The 21,184-nt window shown below is 42.2% G+C and overlaps 1 protein-coding gene across 2 annotated transcripts; it reads left to right on the top strand.

Moving 5' to 3' along the window:
* Positions 1-685: 685 nt before the first annotated feature.
* LOC137184861 (PDZ domain-containing protein 4-like) lies at positions 686-21,033 on the top strand. Of its 2 annotated transcripts, XM_067592957.1 has the most exons (8): positions 686-3,840; positions 12,757-12,810; positions 13,381-13,691; positions 13,787-13,874; positions 13,967-14,065; positions 14,151-14,213; positions 14,601-14,702; positions 17,333-21,033. In XM_067592957.1, the coding sequence occupies exons 1-8, from the start codon at positions 3,781-3,783 to the stop codon at positions 19,361-19,363; spliced, it is 2,808 nt and encodes a 935-aa protein (XP_067449058.1). In that variant the 5' UTR covers positions 686-3,780; the 3' UTR covers positions 19,364-21,033. The 2 variants fall into 2 exon arrangements, with proteins under 2 accessions (XP_067449058.1, XP_067449059.1); XM_067592958.1 differs by lacking the exon at positions 12,757-12,810 and having other exon boundaries at positions 687-3,840.
* Positions 21,034-21,184: the final 151 nt, after the last annotated feature.

The raw sequence follows: 21,184 nt of genomic DNA on the forward strand, positions 1-21,184 counted from the left end.
AGGTACTTGGCAGTGCCACTGCAGTAAATGTGCCAGTAAAGCCTTTTTTTAAACTGAAAATTAGCTCACAAGTGGTGTTCTTAGTGCATGTGTAGACTTACACAGAGAGAACAAGGAGGAGGAAAGAGACTCACAAATATCTCCCGGGCTGGGGAGATATTTAACATGAAATGCCTCCATATGCCTCCGCCTCACCACCCCTCCTCAGCAGGTCATTTTGATTACTGCAGAAAACTATTGTTCCACCCCATCTCCGCTTCTCCACTGCTCTCCCACACAGTCATTTGCATTTTCTCTCTTGGCTCTCCTCCATATCTTTCAATTCATCCTGTCACACCTGTTATCCACTTGTTTTCTCTCTTTTTTTTCACCCATTTCTTTTCCCTCCTTATTTGTGGCAGTGCAGAACCTCATCTAAATGCACAGCCAGTCATGAGCTCTCTACCTGCTTTGGGCATTTTTACTGCTATGAAAGAGTGCAAGCATCCTTTTCTTATCCATCTTATAATAACTCAAGGTTACATGGAATTGCTTACATGCCGTAAGATGAATCAACCTGTTCCCTGCTTGTCTGTGTGTCTTGATAGTGCAGTGTTTGAATACCTTGATATTTCATTCACTTTTATGCAGCTTTGGTGGTTATCTCGTCCTGTCCTGCACGAACTGTACGCATAGGCTTTTCAGTTCTTGCTCTCTTGCCTGCAGACAAGCAGAGAGAGGCAGGGGAGAGGAGAGAGTAAGGAGGAGGGAGAGGGTATAGCAAATGAGGTGTGGGTAAAAATTATGGGCGACTAGAAAAGAGAGCAGTAAGCCCATCCCTGGAAATGGAGAGAAAGAGGGTGGGGGGAGAGACTGAGAGAGAGAGAGAGAAATTATACAGTGTAAAATCCAGAAGATTTCAGCTTTAGTAGTAGTGTAGTGCAGCGTGCAGATCAGCAGGATCCCTCACCGCTGGGGAACAGCCGCCTTTTGTGTTTCCCCCCGCTGCAGTGGGGGGAGTGCATTTACCGTCGCGCCCAAGGGGAGAAGCCAAGAAGTATCCTCCAATCAGCCGTTAGTGATTTCTCTCATCTTGTGAGGCTGCTCATGGTGATTTATCACTGACCTGAGACAGGCACCACACTCTGCTCCACAATCTAACCACCTGGAATACTCACCATGGTTTTTAGGTTTTTATTTCTCTTCTTAAACACAAATACCGTCCTGTGGATATTTCAAATAGAATGACCAGCAGACAAAAGGAGGATTAAAATGGACTGAATTTCCTTCTTTTTTTTCTTCCTTCTGCAGACTGAAGATGGACTAACTTTTACAGGTGGACTTGTGCCTTATCAGGACATCTTTTTATCCTCCTTTGTGTACTTTAATAGAAGGGCATTTTTTTCAGAATTATTTGTCATTTCATACCATATGTAGCTCTGTTATTCTGAAAGCATGACAAGCAGGGGATGATCCTGGACACTGCACTGCAATAATCATGTAGGATTGGTACTCAGGTAGAAAAATGTACATATATGGTGATGGGCAGAAGATAGAGATGGAGAGAAAGGATGACAGTTGGAGCATACCTGCCCGCTGAGCATGTCTGACACCTCACTGTAGCTTGATTAGCACCTACTCTGCAGAGTTTGTCTATCAGGTTGTCGTTTCCCAAGTTTTCATGCTTCTCTTGTGAAAAAAAGTGTTATGGGAGTGTGCCTGTGTGTGTGAGAGTATATGACTGCGAGCGTGTGTGTGCGTGTGTGGTTTGCGTTAGGAGCCAGGGTCTAGGATTACACTGCGTCTGCAAAGGATACAGGTGTAGTGGAGCCTTGAATGAGGATTAGCTGCTCTAACACCTTGTCGCTGGCAGCACACAGAGCGATGGACCTTTCAGACAAGGCTCTCAAGCTACGACCACACTGAGTTATTCTCGCTGGAGGATTACAGATAAAGGTTTAACCAACACGATGAGACCTAGAGGGCAGGAGAGGGGACAGGAAGACAGCAGAGAAAGTTAGAATGAAATTCAGTTTCCTTTTTATTGCAGGTTATCCTTGAGGGATGCAGACTGAGGCTAATCTTAGAGGGAGTGGGAGTTGCTATCAATAGACGGAGGTCATTTACAATAGCGGAAGGACAATTAAAACATCAAAACATGAGAGAATGAGCTTGAGTTTCAGTGAATATTGTGATTATCTCTACAGGTTGATAAAAATGCCTGCATAAATGAAATCATTGGATTAGTAAAAAAGTAAACATTGATGGTATTTGTGATAAACAGTCTTAATTTCACCAATAACCCAGCACAAAATCCAATCGATCCGCGACTATTGATTTCTCCACCGAGGCAGGATAGAGTCTTGTCTGATCTCTGTTTAAGAGGTCACTAATTTAATTATAGTCCGTCATTCAGTCTCAGCCTAGAGCAGTCATCCAGAGTGCTGAGTATGCTGTGGCTTAGAGAATCGATGGTCTAATACTTTTTATGATATCTGACAACAGAGCAGATAAATATAATACGTTTCTGCTGCAGTCTACTATAATAATATATACAAAGCTACAGTTTGGGCATGTTTTATTTACGTGTCTTGTATTATTTGGAGAGGCAGTATGAACGATGACTTCTCAAAGTGATGGCAGTTCTGCTGACACAGTTACAGGAAATTTGGCAGCTTGTTTGTGTAGTGAGGCTTGTAGTTGAAAACGGCGTGTGTTGACTGCCTGTCTGTCTTTATGCGTGTGCAGATTTGCATGTTTTCTTGGGCTCGACTCCCCAGCTTATTTTAGCTGCACAGCAAGGTCTTAAAGATCCTGGAAAATTATGTAATATGCACCACCTTGCACCACCCAACCTGTCCCACTTCTAAACTTTCAATAGAGTTAAATTAGGAAATACCTTTTAACAATGCATTGATCCAGAAGTGGAGGAGTAAAGCAAGTGAAGAGAGTCCTGACAGGGCTTTCAGGAGGAGAACTTATCTCACCAGCCACACTCAGCACTCCTTCACTGATCCTGCAAAGCACAAGGTAGTAGGTGGGGTGCACAGTGTGGGAGTGAGGAAAAACAGGACTGAGGCAAGTTGTTTGATAGCTGCATTGTTTGTATCTAACTTGTTCAAAGAGCTTTGTTGAAAGTGTGCTGTTTTAGGAGGTTTAGTGCTTCGAGTGTATAAACTCAGGAACAGCATGAGGGAGTTCAGTTAGAGTTCTTTTGGGAAAACCTGCTCTATCCTGCTGTTGTCAACATTAGAGATCAAACAAGACCGGGTATAGCAAGTACACTGTAGGATCTTTTTTGACAAGACACTGGATAAGCATTGATTTGTCTGAAACAACCGCCTAATCTATTTAATGACACAAGCACAAACCAGCAGGACTCTTCAACAGCTCAACAGTCAATCCAAAGACAAGATTGCAATGAAACCGGATGATCTACGATGAGCACACCAACTTAAACAAGCACACTGTTTTTGCCTGAGAAGGAGACAGAAACAAACACTGAGACTTGCAGCTCCACGTTTAAATTTACTCTGGATTATAACACTTGAATTGTCAACACAACACAGAAGAAGAGGAGAAGAGTGGTGCAGCCAATTAAACTGTGTATCCGTCCCTGGCGGGGATGTGCTGTGTGTTACTCTGAGGAGGAGTCGAGTAATATACCACAACCCTGCGAATGAGGGTGGGGCTCTGCCACTGCCACAGACAAAGACCTTGATAGAGAGAGTTCCGGTGTGAGAACTGGTCATCTGGGGCCATTTTGGACCTGCACAGTCCAGCACAGTGTCAAAAGTCACAATGGGGTGCAACATGTGTGTGGTTCAAAAGCCTGAAGAACAATACAGGGTGATGTTCCAGGTGAGCTCTCTGTCTCCTATCCTCTCTGTCTGTCTGACTTGTATTCATTTCCTTCTTTGATAATAATTCCTTTGTGCACCTTTAAAGTCTGCTTTGTTATTTTTTCTTGACTTGGCCCTTTCTCACAGTGATGCTTCTTGATGATCAAAACAGCTCTCATGATAATGTCATGTGCTTCTTTCTGCAGCAACAGACAGAAATTAACAGAAGCTTGTTACAAACCATTCACACATTAAATAATAATAATAACCAGTTTTGAATCCCAAGTAGAATCTATATATTAACTACAGTCATTTGTCCCGATTGCATCATCAGGTAATTCATGAATGAGTCAATGAGTCATTGACACCATTATATCATGTAATCAAAAATATTATAATTACATTGGGTAATTAATACAATTAATTAAGTGAATCAAAGCAGCAAATGCATTAAACATGATTGATGTATTTCATATAACCTCCAGATCATGTGACACATCTCTGCAAAAACCTATCTTTTTGTAGATTTTACTTGTATGAATTAGCTTAAAAAAAAAAAATCTGGAAATCATTTTGTACTTCTCGAGCAAGGCTATAAATTGCTGCACTGGAATAGTTATTCAGTGATGATAAAACCGATAATTATGATAATGATACTTCACAGTGATTGTAATAATTGAGATTAGATAGAGCAGAGCAGAGCTAAATTGCATAAGACGGAGAGATACGCTGGCGTGGAGAAAGTAGAGTGGTGCAGAGCCACGGAGGCAGCAGGATGGATGGGTTGTTAAAGCTGGACTAAAGTGTTATGGGAGAGAGGGGTTGCCACGGTTACAGCCTCAGTACCACCTGCCAACTGGGACCACAGACTGTATCTGAGTAAGCTCATCTGGCTGCAGTGCCTAAAGAAGCTCCTGTTCAGTGACTGGATCCATGTGGTGACCAAAATAAGCCCCATGCTTACTAAGCATGTAAAGTCCTCGGCACTCATGGGTATGCTGTGCAACACTTATAGTATCTGTGGCACCAGAAGCCTCAGCTGGGTCTCTGTTGCCTGTTGGAGTCAGGGTCTGAGCCAGTTAACTGGGTTGCATCTGGTGCCAGAGGCGATGCCAAGAGAGAGGAAAACATGGAAAGAGACTGAGCCTAAAAAGAGGCACAGTAATGAGTCGAGGAGGGAAATAGAAAAGAAATGGGCAAATAATAGAGGGAGGAAAAGTCCGATTTTTTTCTTTCTTTCAGGTTTACTTTTCTTTGTTGTTTGCCTTCAGACGTCAGAAGTAATTGTTTTGAGCGCTTCATGGAGCAGGGGTGAATAGAAAGGCTTGAGTGACTTCACAAATCCACAGGGCGGAGTGCCAGAGAACAAGGAGTGAGGTGGTGTACGCAGTCTGGGTTGTGATCATAAAAACCAGAGCATAGCAGGTGCATTTCATAATTGACGACCCCGTCTAACAGAGGTCAGCAGTAATGACACTGACCACATGCAGGTAGAAATCTTTGAAAGTGGAAATCAAATAATTTGGGAATGTGAGGTCAATCTGAAGGTTGTGTCCCTATAGGTCTGTCATCCCAGAAACACTTTCGGCTCCGTCAGACAGAGTACCTGCACGTGGTCTCCAGACGGGTGTGGTGATAAGCGCAGTGAACAGTCATTCCTGGAGAGACAGACAGCCAGCCAGGAAATATGTCGTTCGATTCTGAGCATGCAGAGTAGTTGTCATGTTGTATGCAAAGCTCTTGTGTAAGCAGAGCAGATACTGTGGGATGGTGGAGCAGTAAGTCTGCATATATTATGGTCTGGTAAGCCTGAAACGACATTGCTGGCTGAAGGCAAAGAGGCATGAGACAGAGAGAACAAACGCAGATGGAGCACTGAATTCAGAGCCAGAGCCTTTGGCTTTGAGAGGTTGACTCGTACACTGTAATGAGGGTATATTCAACGAAACCTGGAGGTCTCATATAAAAAGCATGAGCTGTTGTCTGGTAAACTGCAAAAAAAAGTAGAAAATAGCCAACATACAGGAAAAAAATCCAAAAGGGAGCTTAAAGGTAATCACAGATCGCATGCTGGGTTTTTTTTCTATAAAATTCAATCTCATCATCGTTTCATTACATGAAATGATTAGAAATGTAGCAATTCTTGCCGTGCAGATGGCTGATTAATCTAAAGTTCATGCCAACCAAAAGATGGAGGTATACAGTGTCCAATCATTAAAAGAAATCATCACACAGGGGAAACATAATTACATTTCCCCCAAATTTCATGGCTTTCCATGTTTTTGTATATTTCCTTTGAAGATTTGCAGCTTTATGCCGTTTTCCTTAACAAACATGTTTAATTACACCTTCAAATTAGATGCGGTCTACTGAGTAACTGCGTCTGTCTTTAGACAATAAATACAGCACTAAACAGCTAACAGCTACATCAGACTGGAAAACCAGGCTGTTAAATTTGACTATATCAAAACACTTGGTTCTCTTGCCAAATGAATATAACTCATGCATTATACATCGGGCCTCTGCTGCACATACTCCGCACACTCGTGTTTGGTACACACCCATTGGCATGTTTCTGATCAATTTTGCCTCCCATAGCCCCAAGTAAAAAGGCATATTATCTTTCAGTTGATGAATTTACAGACTCTGCTCTAGGCTTGTGTGCACAAAAACCATTTTGAGTAAAATATTGCATTTTTACATATATTTTACAGAGTACCTGACACACTAAACCTCTGGCCCCCTGAGCCCTTCAGCCGCTCCCTTATTTTTCTCTCTCTGTGTCACTGTAAAGCCGGTTTTAAAGGGAGGCTGTTTCCATGGCAACCGGTGTCATTAAACAAACCTAATGTGCTTTTATTCACAATGACACGAAGAAACATGCTGACGGTCACAATGAGGCAAGCAGACCAGAATCAATACACACCGATGACCAGCTGACTTTATCCGGATAAATGCACAACCCATGCTGGGGGGTGGACAAAATAAAAGCAACACCTGACAATATAATGTGATGCAACACAAGAGCACCACAAACAAACGAACACTGAGCATTATACTGTAAGCTTTTCAAAGGCATTATGTATCGCAGGGCTATTGTATTAGACTGCATCATACTGTCACATATTCCTTTTGTTTTGTCTACCCTTCAGTATAAGCAAGTAGTACCATCACTACACCTTTCACTTATGATACAATATTCCCAAATGTTGCTCTTTCTTCCATTGTTCCATTTATTCTGAGCATTATCTCTTCACCGTTTTGTTTGTAACACATTATAATGTAGTTGTTGTTGTAATTTTTTCTTAATGTGCAGTGTTTTCAACAATCATAACCTCTCCCATGAAGACACATTTTAAAAATAACTGTATTGTATTTTCACTCGTTATCTGTTTATACACCAGCATCCCTTTATAATAATAATACATTTATTTATATAACACTAATGTGCTTTACAACGATGAGGCAAATAAAATTGTGTGCTAATTGAAAGTTAAAGACATTATATCAGCTTACAACTACATTATAGTGTGTTATAAACCATGTATTAAATATTCATATATATAAATATTTAATATATTCATATATTGCTTGTAAATGCTAAAGAGGGGGATAAAAATAAAGTGCATTTCATCTGTTCTCACTCTACCTTCTCTCTCTCACATGCAACTAAAACATATATAAATGTCTATCTAACCTTTTGTATTTATATATAGTACATGATTATTTATAACCTTTACTTAATCATGTCACCTCAATGAGGTTGACATATATCTATCAAAGCATTAGATGTCTTGTAACCGCTCTGAAAAGAAGAGGAAGCAGTCAAAACTGGTTAATTAAATCACCTGACAGACTGCTCATTACTTTTTGGCTCGTCAGTTTCTTTTTATGTCAAGAGTGTGTCCTGTCTGTTCTCTCAGGTGAAGTGTAGACTAGTGCACTAGTGTGCATAACGTGTGTATGTGTGTGTGTGTGTGTGTGTGCGTGTGCGCACAAGAGCAAGTGTGTTTGTCTGTCAGCCTCCTGCTCTTTCACTTGCAGACTTCTCGAGCATATGACTGACATGGGTGAAGTAAGATACTGATGGAGAGGATGTCATTTCACTTAATAGGACAGGAGTGGCAGAGAAGATAAGTCTTATAGTCTGTGACATAGTGTCATTTTCTATTAAGGTTCAGTGTGTATTTTTAAAGTTTACATGCTCTATCTCAGACCTAGTTGCTAATCCTCCACCACCACCACTGATAAAAAATCTGCCCATAATTCATCTTTTGTTCTACCTGATGAGTGTACTAACAACTGATGTACATTCATGTACTCCATACTCCCGCTGAGGCTTGTTAACTTCATCTGCATCATTTTAAAGAATGTTTGAGCTGCCTTTTAAATCAATACCTTCCTACTGTTATCAGTTTATAATAGGCCTACCACTCCCTGCTTGTCTATTTAAATTAGCTCAGCGATATCAAACAACAGGGGTTAGAGCCAGAGTAGGTCAACTCTGTTTCCAGATTAATTGATTTTCTGAAGAGGTGACTGCTCCAGCCTTCAAAGCATGGGAGATGAGAAAAATCAATTACCGAACAAGTGGAATTCAATATGTGGGGGTGCAGGTATTGGTCATGCAGGAGCTTTTGCATGTGAAAATGCACATAAATTTGAGGAAGAAAAAAAAAAAACTCTGTGATGCTGAGAGGAAAAAATTCAGCATTAAAACAGTTTACAAGGGCACACTTCAGATAAAGTCTGTGTGTATTTTCCACACACTGAAGGCTATGTGTGGGATAATGTGTGCTACTGTGGAGTTAGTCGTTACCTTCCCCCCTTTTTTCATCTCAGCCTGTTGTACAGCACATGAGATTAATTCACTCTTTAAAGGGCTTTCAGATAAAAACTAATTATGCATCAACCACTTAGCTATTTCCCATGAGCTCCCATTGTGCGTGTGTTTACATACAAGTGTTGAACCCTTTGCCAGGCTATTTACATTCACACGGCAATTCCTTGAAAGCTTGTTTTCCACATTTCTCCTGCATCATTACCCTCTCCTCACCTCCCTTCCTCCTCGCTCCCCGTGAACTCCTCCAGTGTCTCTCCTCCTTTGCTTTCTCTCTCTACTCTTTGAACTCTTTGCATCTCTTTCATCTCTACCCACATCGTCCCCACCCTCAGCTCCGCAGATATCACCAACGCCCACCCCCTACTGTGCAACGCTGAGTTTTTGGAGGCCTCACAATTTCGTCTGAATTTCAATTCCATCTTAACCTTAATCCTACTGACTAGGATGTGGTACTAGGGTACCTGCAGACCTCTCACAGGTGCTTTATTCTATCATTCTAATTTTTCATGACTTTGTCAATCAATTTGTTCTTAATGACTTCATATCATTGATTTCTGTTTCTCTTTTAATTAGTGCTTTTTAAATGTATTGGGCTCCTGGGGGACCTCAGTCAAAAGCACCTAATTCTGCTTATGCAGTTTTTTTTCTTTATTCATGGGGGAGTTTCTCTGAGAGCAATGCTCTCTTTTTCAGGAACGCCCTGAACACATTCACACAGTTATACAGTCACAACTGGAAGCTGCCCAGTACAACCACAGTTTGATCAACTGGCCACTGAGCAACCCCACTGGACCAGTTGGGGTTAAGGGCCTTGCTGAAGGGCACCACAGTGGTGGTAATCAGGGGGGGGGGGCAAATGCTGCTTTTCTCTTTCCCCACCCAGATTTATTCTGCCAGTCCGGGGGATTGAATTGACGACCCTCGGGTCAAAAGCTTGCTTCTCTAACCTTTAGGCCACCGCTTTAAAAGATGGAACTATTATTGAGTTCATGTTTGCAATGGGTCCTAACTTCAAAGTATCACACTCTGTCGGGGGATTCGGGGGTAGAGGTGCTCTGTCAGTCATTTTGAAGGCTTTGTGGAAAGATTGTTCTTGGGATAAAATCTACAATTTGTATTAAAGAAAACTATATATTTTTAATCTGTTTTTTCAGATTGCATTAATTACATAACTAATAATGTTTTAAGAAGAAATAAATTAACATTTTGCTATGATGGTTGTTTCTTGCAGTAGTTTATTCTTGGGGTCCCCACCCAGGGGCCCCAGTCTGTAGTCCGTGCATGTTGAATATGTCAGTAGGATGAGGGTTAAACACAAATATACAGAATGAGGATGGAGTGTGGGGGATTTGTGCACCCCGAGCTTCATAATTTGCATAGAATATGTAGCTTATAAGAAAGTAGTGGTATGTAATGACCCACTAACCCAGAGATAATAGAGAACAGAACATGGCAAGTATATAATGGATTCCTCATCAAATCAGGACAGAAAGCTGTCGAACACACAACAACCATTACCCTGCATGAAGTCATCTTCAAAGCAATCTCAGCACCTCTCATTGATAATGAATGAGAAAACCCCCCTCTCTCTCCGCTCTCTCAGTATTCATACCTGTCACTCATGGCCACAGAGCTGCTTCCTAATAGCCTCTCTCTGATCCTGGAGAGCTGGTGCCGTGTGGTCACGAGCACAGAGTGCTGAAATAATAGATACATCCTGTTGTCAGGAGAGAAAAAATATTAGGAGATGAGGCCTGAAAAGAAAATGCATTTTGGTGAATAACGTTTAGGTGAGTTTTTCTCTAATCTAACATGCAGACTACAAAGACTTAATTCTTTCATCACCAGTAGGCCATGTGGAGGGAATTATCTTATTTGTTATTAAGTGAGGAGGCTCATTTAGAGAGACAGCAAGATTTATGAAGCAACATTAGTGTGAGGACGGACAAACACACACAAGGAGATGGACTGGCTAAAATAGATGGAGATAGTGGAGTGTGAAGGCACAGAGCAGAAAGAACTGCTGAGACAGCACGGCATAAGAGAGTCAGAGTCTGGTGAAAAAAGAGAGAAGAAGAAGGCGTGGACATGGGTAGAGAGGGAGAAAGAGGGAAATGAATGTGAGCATGGAAACACAATGGAAAGGGAGGAAAGATAGACTAGAAGCATGGTGGTGGTGGAGGAACAGGGCGAGGTGGTGTAACAGCACAAGAGAGAACCATATCAAAGAAAAGGAACAGGGGCTGAATGTGGCAAGAAAGTTTTTGTGCTTGACTGCACATGGGAACATAGATTTGACATGCAATTACTGGGAGGGGACAAGAGAAGAGAGAGGGAGTGGGTGAATGAAGCAGGGTGGTAAAGATGTGGAGAGTCGCAGACAGCCAAGGTCAGCGACTGTGTGCAACGCGAGTGAGACGATACAAAGGCTGTCTGGCTCAGTAACTGCCTGCGACTCTCATCAGCACATGAACATCATCATGTTAGTGTCCGTCTCACATGTAATGAAATCAAGAGAGGGAATTGAGTTTGTTTTTAATGTGATCATTTGAAAGCGCAGCAAAATTTAGACGAGTGCCATTTAATTTCAACAAGAGTCTACAGCCACGCTGGCGGCTCTGTGAGCTTGAGTTAAATGCCAACCTCAACATGCTAACATGCTCACAGCTATAATGATGTTTAGCAGCTGTAATGGAGCTACAATTTTTATCATGTTCAGTGCTATGATGAGCTAATAAGAACTAACAAAACACAAAGTACAGCTGAGGCTGATGGTAATTTTTTGGTCATAAATCAACCAAAGTATTGAACAAATTAAAAATTTGACCTGTTGATGGTGCCAGATAACGAGTCTCCATCACTAAATTCATTAGGATTCTTCCTCTGAGGACCATGACTGTCTGTACCAAATTACATGGCAATCCATCCAATAGTTAATTCAGATATTTCAGTCTGGGCTCTGGACCAAAGTGGTTGGTGGATAATAAAAGAAAACTCTCTCGTATTTTAACTCGGGGCCGAGGAAGCTATACACACAATGCTGTACATACAAAAGCTTAAAGATCAACACCAGACAACAATGTCTTATATCCCAGCACAGAGAACAATAAGGTCATAAACTGACACAAACAGCTCCCCAAGTTATTTCCTGGCTGGAGCCAGTCGTTGCAACACACACTAAAAAGAGCTATAAGCCCCTGCAAGGCCACATCTTATCCTTACAGCTGAGTGTGACAGGGTTTACATATCTGTAAAAGCCATATAGGACATCTTGACCTTACAAAAATTCAGCATTTCAGTCCAGATTCTCCACGGTGGTGGACTAGCGTGAGTAAAAACAGGTTTAAATGCTGAACTAATCTTCCTCCTTTACGTTTGTAGGAAGTCCTGTTTAAATTGACCAGGATTGGTTTGGCTCAGGATTCAATCCATATACTGTTTTGATTCCTTCTCCAGATGCTTTTTCAATAATCTTTCATTTTTAATGCCCCCCTCTCTCCCTCCTGGTGTATGAACCAGCAGTAGAGGGAAAGCAGGGGAGATGTTTCATGCGCCACAGGATCCGGCTTTCAACAGCACCAGAGAGTCAGGACACATGTTGTGGTGCCCTGATGACCATTTATATTGTAAATACTGCATGAGGACTGTTTAAACGAACTGTCAGTGTCCACAGAGAGAGAGGGAGTGGGGTTTTTTTTAAAGAGAAATAGGAATTATCAAACATCTGTCTCATGTGGAATTATAATCATGTTTTGTTACGAGCTGCTCAAAAAAGAAGAAAAAATAGAACATTTTCTTCCAGAACATATAAATAAGTTTTTTTTATCTAAATACGTTTGCAGAGAGGAACCGTTTCTAATTCTCGGTGTTTTGTAGACACGAGTGCACAAGACTAATGTATAAGGTACAGCTCATTTTTATCTCCGTTGCTGTTAAGCTTCAGTGTGTGCTTTTCTTTTTGCATTACCTTTGGTTCTGTCCTTTAAAGAAAATAAAGTTCTCAGGAATCCTCTGGCCATATTACAACTGTTCACACTTGTAATTACTTTCTAACTTGCAACATTTTCCCACTTTCTCTCCTTCTCTTCACAGAAGGGTCACATAAGCAACATGCTGTGCTCTTTCGATGCTGACGGTCGATTAAAGGTCTCAGTATACGGCTTTCTGCTCTGCTGCTTGGTGTATTGTGGTGTTGAAACCTTTTAGACATAAACCTGTTTTTTTTTTTTTCTTTTTTTTGGTCTCTGTGTGCCTGTAGAAACACTATCAACTGTGTGACACATTAAATACACTTATATGTCTGCTGAAGTGTATTTTTTTTCTACTTTTTTGTTGACTAACGTGACCTCAGTCCCTCTTTGTTTTAGGTGTGTGTAGCTGTAGTTGCCCCTCCTGTGCTCCTGTGTTTTGTGAGACAGCTTTAATTCTGTGAACTAACCTTGCTTGTCTCATAAAACTGCTGAAGCGGTTCGTCTATCCTCCTGTCTTCCCCTCTTCCTGTTATTCATGTTAGCATCTATTTTGTTCATTTCTCAGTTGATGCCCCTTTTCTAAATCGTTATCTATTTCTTGTGTATTTTGCAGTTTCTCTGTGTCACACATCGTTAAAACTAGATGTCACTCATTTTACAGCATCTTTCTCCCTCCACCAATCCTCCTTCATTCAGTTTCTTTTTCTTCTTCCGCCATCTGATCTTTATTACCTGTGTTTTCCAGGTGAATGGAAAGGAGCTATCCCGCCTTTCTGGGGATCCCACCCTGGACATACGGGACCCCGTGCTGTCCAACATACTTAGGCGGGGGGCCCGCAGACGAGCAGGCCTAGCGGGAGCCCCTGCAGGGTTAGTGCCAGTGACCATGGGCATGGCCGACTGCGTAGACAGCTGCACCCAAACAGACATCAGCTTCCAGCATATGTTGACTCTGGGCAAGAGCAACCAGCATCCCTGTGGTGCACCACCCCCACCCGACCCTCCGCCGTCCCCTCCGCTACCACCGCTACTGGAGCCATATCTATTCAATGAACTGTAAGTGGGAAGGGAGTGCCATTCTGTTCACACATTTGAAGTCTGAAGCTGCCCCAATGACTAAAATATTATTTCCTGTATATATTCATCCCCAGCTTTATAGAGCCTGTATACTATGACCCCACTGACTACTTCGATATCACTCAGCATGAAGTGGACAGGCAGGATGAGCTGGAATACGAGGTGAGAGACCATTAGCTACTCAAACTCTAGTTCCAAGAGCTGCCCCACTGTTCTCTGTCTGACATCCTACAACTTTTCTCTAACCGCACTAGGAGGTGGAGTTGTATAAGTCTCGTCAGCAGGATAAACTCGGGTTGACAGTGTGTTACAGAACCGATGATGAGGAGGACCTCGGGATCTATGTAGGAGAGGTGAAAACTTGAACTCTATCAACTATTGCAGTTTGCAATGACTTCAATTTCCAAAAAAAGGCTTAACAAATCCTTTTTTTTCCAGGTGAACCCAAACAGTATTGCTGCAATAGATGGCCGCATCCGCAAGGGAGACAGAATACTACAGGTACAGTTTTCCTGAATAGTACACCGGAGCTATTATTTCTTTATATGCTGTAATTGCATGAATGAAAGGAACATCATCAATACTACAGGGATAAACCTATTTCTTTAAAAACATTTTGTCCAATTATGTAATGCACTGAAGTGAAGACTAATCCAGAAATACTCCAAACAAATTACTAATAGTGTAGCAATTATTTTGAACTCTCTCATAAGAGGTTGAATATTATTATCTATTATATTAAGCTCAGAGATTTTTTTTTGTCAGTGCTGGAAATTCTAAGGAAAAACCATTTCCTGAATCGGGTAATTTAATTGAATCTAGCCTTGGTGTAAAGGGTCTTAAACTAACTGACATTAGCTCAATTTTATGCTCCTTTTTCTCTGTCAGATAAATGGAGTGGACATCCAGGACAGAGAGGAGGCGGTAGCTATTCTCACCAGAGAGGACAGCACTAATGTCTCCCTGCTCCTCGCACGACCCGAGATAGAGGTGAGGAAATTGGATATGTAGTCTTCGGGGAGTGGGCTGCAAGGCTCAGTCTGAATACTGACCTAAAAAATGCGTTCCTCTCTCTTTATCTCTCTCTTCATGTAGCAAGAAATTAGTTTTAGTTTAATTAGTTTACATGCTTTGATGTGTAAAGCCTGTTTTTAACATTTAGTCATGAGATCGAGAGCTAGACAAGTACAGTCACATCAGAACAGACAGGAGAGAAATTGGGGACACGAGAAAGAGCACGGCGCTCTGCTTTGTCCTATCCTGCAGGCTGACTCTTGTGAGGAGGCAAAAAAGCAAAGAGGTGCAAAAACATGATGAGAACACAGATAGCACGAAGAGAGAGGCGAAGACAAATAGTGCTTGTACTCACAGTGCTAATGTGGAGCTGCTTTGTTTCCCTCAAGGTCACTCTTGTAGCAGATATGAGGGCATTGTAACACAAACTGGACACCCCTCAATAACACACCTCTGCCAAATTCACTGTAAACACACCACTTGACAACATGTGGACCCAAAAATGGATTTTCATGGCATACTCTTGTAAAAATGGGCTGCAGATGGAGACAGACACGGTATAAAATATAAAAATCTGTATGCTGGCCGCATTTGTACAGGAGCTAGAGGGCAGATTTAAAAGGCACTCATTAAAACGGTCTAAGTAGAAGACACACACACACACACGCATACATGCACACACACACACCTCTGTTTAAATATGTCCTTGTATTTGGAGAGGGGAGCACAAGTCGTACTACCTGTGAAAGGCTGACAAGATTTATATTGCTAAGGCATGGGCCCACATTAAGATTCAAGTGAGAGAGGGGAGGACGTAGAATCATCAGAGGGAAATGCACAAGCAAAGATTAAAGCTTGATCTGCTGTCTTGGGGGAGAGAGAGAAAGAGAGAGAGAGAGAGAGAGAACTAAAGGGGATGTCGAAGAATAAGAATGAAGATGAAGATAATCAATACTCCGTCTCGCAGTCTAAATGCAATTCACATTCAAATAAAACCAATTAGGCAAGATCAACTGTGCTCTGAGGGTAGAGTTGTTTACTAATTTAAGAACGAACATTTGCATTATATTTGATCAGCTTCTGAGGGGATGCCAATCAAAACAGCAGAGTAAACACATTAGTATGTATGCACATAACTATCACTAATTACTAAAGACTGGATCACTCTGTATGGACATTTCATCCTCTGATACCAAATACAAACTATGAAAAATCAGTTTCCTTAATATCAGGCAGATCATGTTTGGATGTACTCCTGTTGGATGTGCATTGTTATTTCCCTCTCAAGACACTTCATTCAATGGAAACTAAAAGCTACTGTGTTAAAATCTGACACTGCTCTAGCTCCATCTGGTGACAGAAAAGAGCACTACTCTCTTTACTGTAAGTGCAAAAATGTACTGCACTCATTATGCAATATTAAAGGTGCTATAATCAATATTTTTATACTGTAAAGTAGATCAAATGACAATTTGTAATCTGAAAGGGGTTGCTCATAATAAAAAACCTGCAGATAATTATCACCAAACTCAACAGTTTACCTCATCTCTGTGGAGAGTTAGTGTTTTTCAGCTTATTGTTTCAGTTGGACTGTTTTGGTTCACTCTCACTGATCTCAGGAGCTTCATTTCCAGACACAGTAGTCAGCTATTTTCAGCCATAAAGCTTTAAAACACCACAGCAGACAGACTAAATTAGCAACTAGCTGGTGAACATAGTAGAGTATTTATCAACTAAAGAGCCAGATATTTCTCTGATGAAGATCAAAACAAAGCTAAAAGGAGAGTGAATTTGGATTTAGATTCACCAGGTGGCCAGAAATACGACTCCAAATGCTAATGCAAATGCTAATTTTGTTCCTTTTTCTGCTGGAATAAATAAGCACCTGCTTGCTAACGAGTTTATTATATCAACTTCAAGGTAGTGTGTAGAATTTAGTGGCATCTAGCAGAACGGACTTGACAGAAGTGGAATATCATATTCATAAGTATGTTTTAATTACTTTATAATTGTCTGAAAATGAGAATCGTTGTGTTTTCGTTACCTTAGAATGAGCCCTTTATGTCTACATAGGGAGCAGGTCCTCTTCCACGAAGCTTGCCCTGTTGCACCACCATGTTTCTACAGTAGCCCAGAACAGACAAACCAAACTCTGGCTCTAGTGAGGACCTTTTGGGTTTTTTTCACGTTTTTCGCATTTTTTTCATTTTTCACAAGTTTTTTGCGACCACCGTAGGTTCTCTTACATGCTTGGAAGGGGAGGGGGAGGGGTATTAAGTTGGTTGCAATCTGCAACCTCACTGCTAGATGCCACTAAATCCTACACACTGCACCTTTAAAAGGTAATGATATGTCAGTGTTGTGTTTACAGCTTCTTTCCCCTGCCCCAAGTGTGCAAAAATCTGTAAATGCAGGTTTAAACATGCTTTTTTTTATTTCTTAAAAGCTTTAGAAACATTATTATATTTATTGTAAAACCTCATGCATCTTTCTAATGCATTTCCTCTGTTTTTTTATGTCTCTCCTCAACAATGAACTTGACACCTCTACTGCAATACCATCAACTAAATTCAACAACCTGTGCTTGATTCACCTTTAATTGTCAGAATGACAACCAGCTGGACCCAGATGAGCTGGATCTGGAGCCACTGGACAACGCTGTCCATCTCCCCAGCGGCCACAGAATGAGGAGCAGCGCCTCTGTACTGGGTGCTGGACCAGGCGGTGTTGCTGGTGGAGGTGTACTCGGTGGTCATGGTCAATCAATTAACAGGGATTCACCTGATTTGCTCCAGACGGTGCTGAGCAACAGCCAGGAGCTGGACAGCGGGGTGGGACGGACAGATGAAAGCACACGCTATGAGGAATCTTCAGAACATGATCTTCTGGGAGATGACCACACTAGTGCCTCCAATACGAATGCCACCAATACACCTGGCAGCATGCGCAAGTTTTTTTCCAGCCGAGGGGAAACTCCACCATTGCTGCATTCTCAAGACCTCCAGTTCAGTACTGACTCCCTCTTAGGTCTAGACTGTGTTAATGGAGGAGGGCTGGAACAGATGGAGCGATTGGAGAGGGCCTACATGGCAGATCCTGTGAGGATGATGATGCCTGGGCTGACTGAGGAGGAGTGTGAGAGGTACAAAGAGCTCTTGGAAATCAAGTGTTACTATGAGAAGAACAGTAACGCTTTGCTGCTACTGGGAGAGCAGGGGCAGGCACAGGAAGAAGGAGGTGTCTCACTTGATGTGAATAGGAATGAGAGTCTGACGCAGCATGAGATGGCCCTTCTGGAAGAGGAGCTGCGTCACTTGGAATTCAAGTGTCGTAACATCCTGAGGGCGCAGAAGATGCAACAGCTTAGGGAGCGTTGTCTGAAGGCTTGGCCTCTTGAGGACAAGAATGGAGCAAGTGCAGGCGCTGGTGTAGGAGCTGGACGCTTGGATGTTAGTGGTACTTTAGTCAGTGAGGAGTCATGTCACCACGCTCTGTCAGATATCAATGAGCTCCCAGAGAGGGAGCGCTCAGATAAGGACAGTACCAGTGCCTACAACACTGGAGGGGAAAGTTGCAGGAGCACCCCTCTGGTTAATGAACAGTACCCTTCACACTCCACGCAGAGCCTGGAAAGAGGAGAATCTCTTCTCTCAGTGGGTATGCAGCTTCAAACCTCCACTAGGCAAAGAGAGAGAGGAACCAGGGCTGAAAGAGGGGACGGAGTACAAGCAAACCTCAACAAATCCTACTCTCCCCACAGTCACAGGAAAGCAGCCGAGGGTAAGACATCCAGCCCGGGAGCTAAGGTTAGATCCCTGTCCCGGGATGGAGGAACCAGGAGGGGTTCAGATGGAGGAGTGAGACGTAACCCCAAAGCCAATGGAACAGCTGAGAGGGCTGGTGGACGCAGTGCAGAGAACAGCCCTTACCTGTCCCGTCGTCATCCTGAAACAAAGCTGCCTCAACGCTACCTGAGCTGCATGCAGTTGAGGTCTCCCTCCACGTCTGAGCGGCTCGCTGGACTCAGAGAAGGCAGCATGGAGACTGAGGGTGACGCCAGCCCAATGAGTCTGGGTAGCACGTGTAAAGATGTTTCCCAGGTCCCAAGTGCACCCATATCCTTGTCCCCTCCACTGCTGCCTGCTTCCCCTCGTATGGAGTGGAAAGTGAAGATCCGTAGCGATGGCTCGCGCTACGTGGCTAAACGGCCTGTGAGGGATCGCCTCCTGAAGGCACGCGCCATGAAGATCAGAGAGGAGCGCAGTGGCATGACAACAGATGATGATGCGGTGAGTGAAATGAAGATGGGCCGTTACTGGAGCAAAGAGGAGCGCAAGCAGCAGCTGCTAAAGGCCCGAGAACAGCGGCGGCGCAGGGAGTTCATGATGCAGAGCCGCCTCGGTTGTCTGAGAGAGCGTGAGAAGGAGCAAGGCAGCGGTGGTGGAGGACAGCAGGGGTCTACAAACCAGCAGGAGCCAACCACCATCCTGGAGCTGTGCCACCGCAGGAGCATGAAGAAGCGCAGTCGCAGAATTCTGGACAACTGGATCACTATACAGGAACTACTGGCCCATGGGTCCAGGTCTGCTGATGGGAAGAAAGTCTATAACCCCCTGCTGTCTGTCACCACAGTCTGAGACGGGCAGGGGGAAAAGAGTTGGGGAGCGATAAAAAAAGTGCCAAAGTGTTTTGATAGGGCCTGTCAGATGAACACAAGCTGCTTCAGTACACCTTGGCACAAATATTTGTCTGCAGGGATGCAGCGACATCATGAAACACAAAGTGGTTAAGTTGGTGGTAATATAAAGTAGCATACCCAAGGCACCAGCTTAAAATGTTATGGAGGGAGAAAAGCTCCCTATCTTCCCAAACAGAAAAGAAACACACATTTCCAATATTGTGGATTTGAACCTGCATTTAAGAAATGCATTCCATAATCACAAATGCAGATTTACAAAAATTACAAATTTCAGAAATGTACTACAGTATATTTTAAAAATACTGTATTCCTCTTCCATTTTATCTGGCTGTACCTAAACCAGTCAGGAAAAATGCTTTTCCAGCCATTGTCATAATGCTTTACCTCTCACAGAATGTGATTCATTTTACACAGAAACATGTACCAGCTTGTCACTGTCAATGCACAAGAAGTAGACCACAGATTTTTTTGAAGATATTCAGAGGGAGTACAGTCAGAAGGCTGAAGCAAGTGAGAGAAATACATCACCACTTGAAATCTGTCATATTATAAGAAGGGGAGATGACACCACCTGCTGTTGAGTCATTAGAAGAAAGGTATACAACTGAAAGGTAGAAAATATCTTGCAGGTCTCTATTGTATTTTAATTTTTTTGAAAGACAGAACAGAGAAAAACAAAAGTGAGGCGAACAACCATGCAGCTGTGAAAACTTTGAGGAAAAGCCACTTCTGTGCCATAAAATTGTGTATTTTGTGGACGTTTGTCCATAAAGGACTTTTTAATTTTCAAAAGAACAGCGTGTGCCAATTAATGTAGATATGACTTTTTTTTTTCATTCCTGCAGTGCTCATGTTTCGACACAGGAAATGCAACATCATTGTCAGACCACAGATGCTTTTTGATAATGGAGGAGCTGAGCGGTGCCTTCCTGTCAGGCAGACTTGACTGTAGAGCACAATTTTCAAGGTGATACAAAAAGGCTGGAAAACTTGTAGCTCAGAGAAAAATACCGAAGCACAAAACAGCTGACGGGCTTAATGTTTTTTTAAAGCACATTGTATCATATGAAGCACATAAAATGTTTGATATTTCATTCAAAAAAAACCCACATTTGTCGTGTAAAGGAACACAATGCAATCAAATATTTTCTGCTTCATTTGCCATTTCATAAAATGTCCAGACGTCAGTATGCAAAATTATTTATTTTAAATGTTGACTGTAAACAAGGCTGTTTCATTGCTAATTAGATTATTCTTGGCTAAAAAAAAAAAATCCATTCATTGGGTTTGCAGCTACTCACATCAAAAGTGGACCGACTATAATTCTTCTATAAGTTTTCTTCCCAAACTTGATTCAAGTTTTCGCTTTTAGAATTAGCCTCTGGATAATAAAAAAAAGAAGAGAGTCCAGGTCTGACTGCAGTTGGAATGACCAAGATTGGGGCGACTTACTTACAAAACTAAATGAACAAAGGCTGCTTTTTTTTTTTTTTTCTTCCTCATTTGACTTGCATGCGTGTTTGATATTGAGGCCCATTTTTTTCTCCATGTACTTAAAGACTAAAAAGCCTTTGACATACTGTAATTGTGGATGTGTCTTTCTATGAACTTGCTCAAAATCCTAGCATAGCCACATGGTGTACTTGTTTGTTCAATATTGTGATGTCCAGTGTCTGCCATTTTACAGTGAAAGCTTTTCTAAATAAATGCTGTGATCATGAAAACTGTTTTTGGTGCTACATAACTGCCGCCATGTGTT

Source organism: Thunnus thynnus, chromosome 6, assembly GCF_963924715.1.
Source record: "Thunnus thynnus chromosome 6, fThuThy2.1, whole genome shotgun sequence".
NCBI lineage: Eukaryota > Metazoa > Chordata > Actinopteri > Scombriformes > Scombridae > Thunnus > Thunnus thynnus.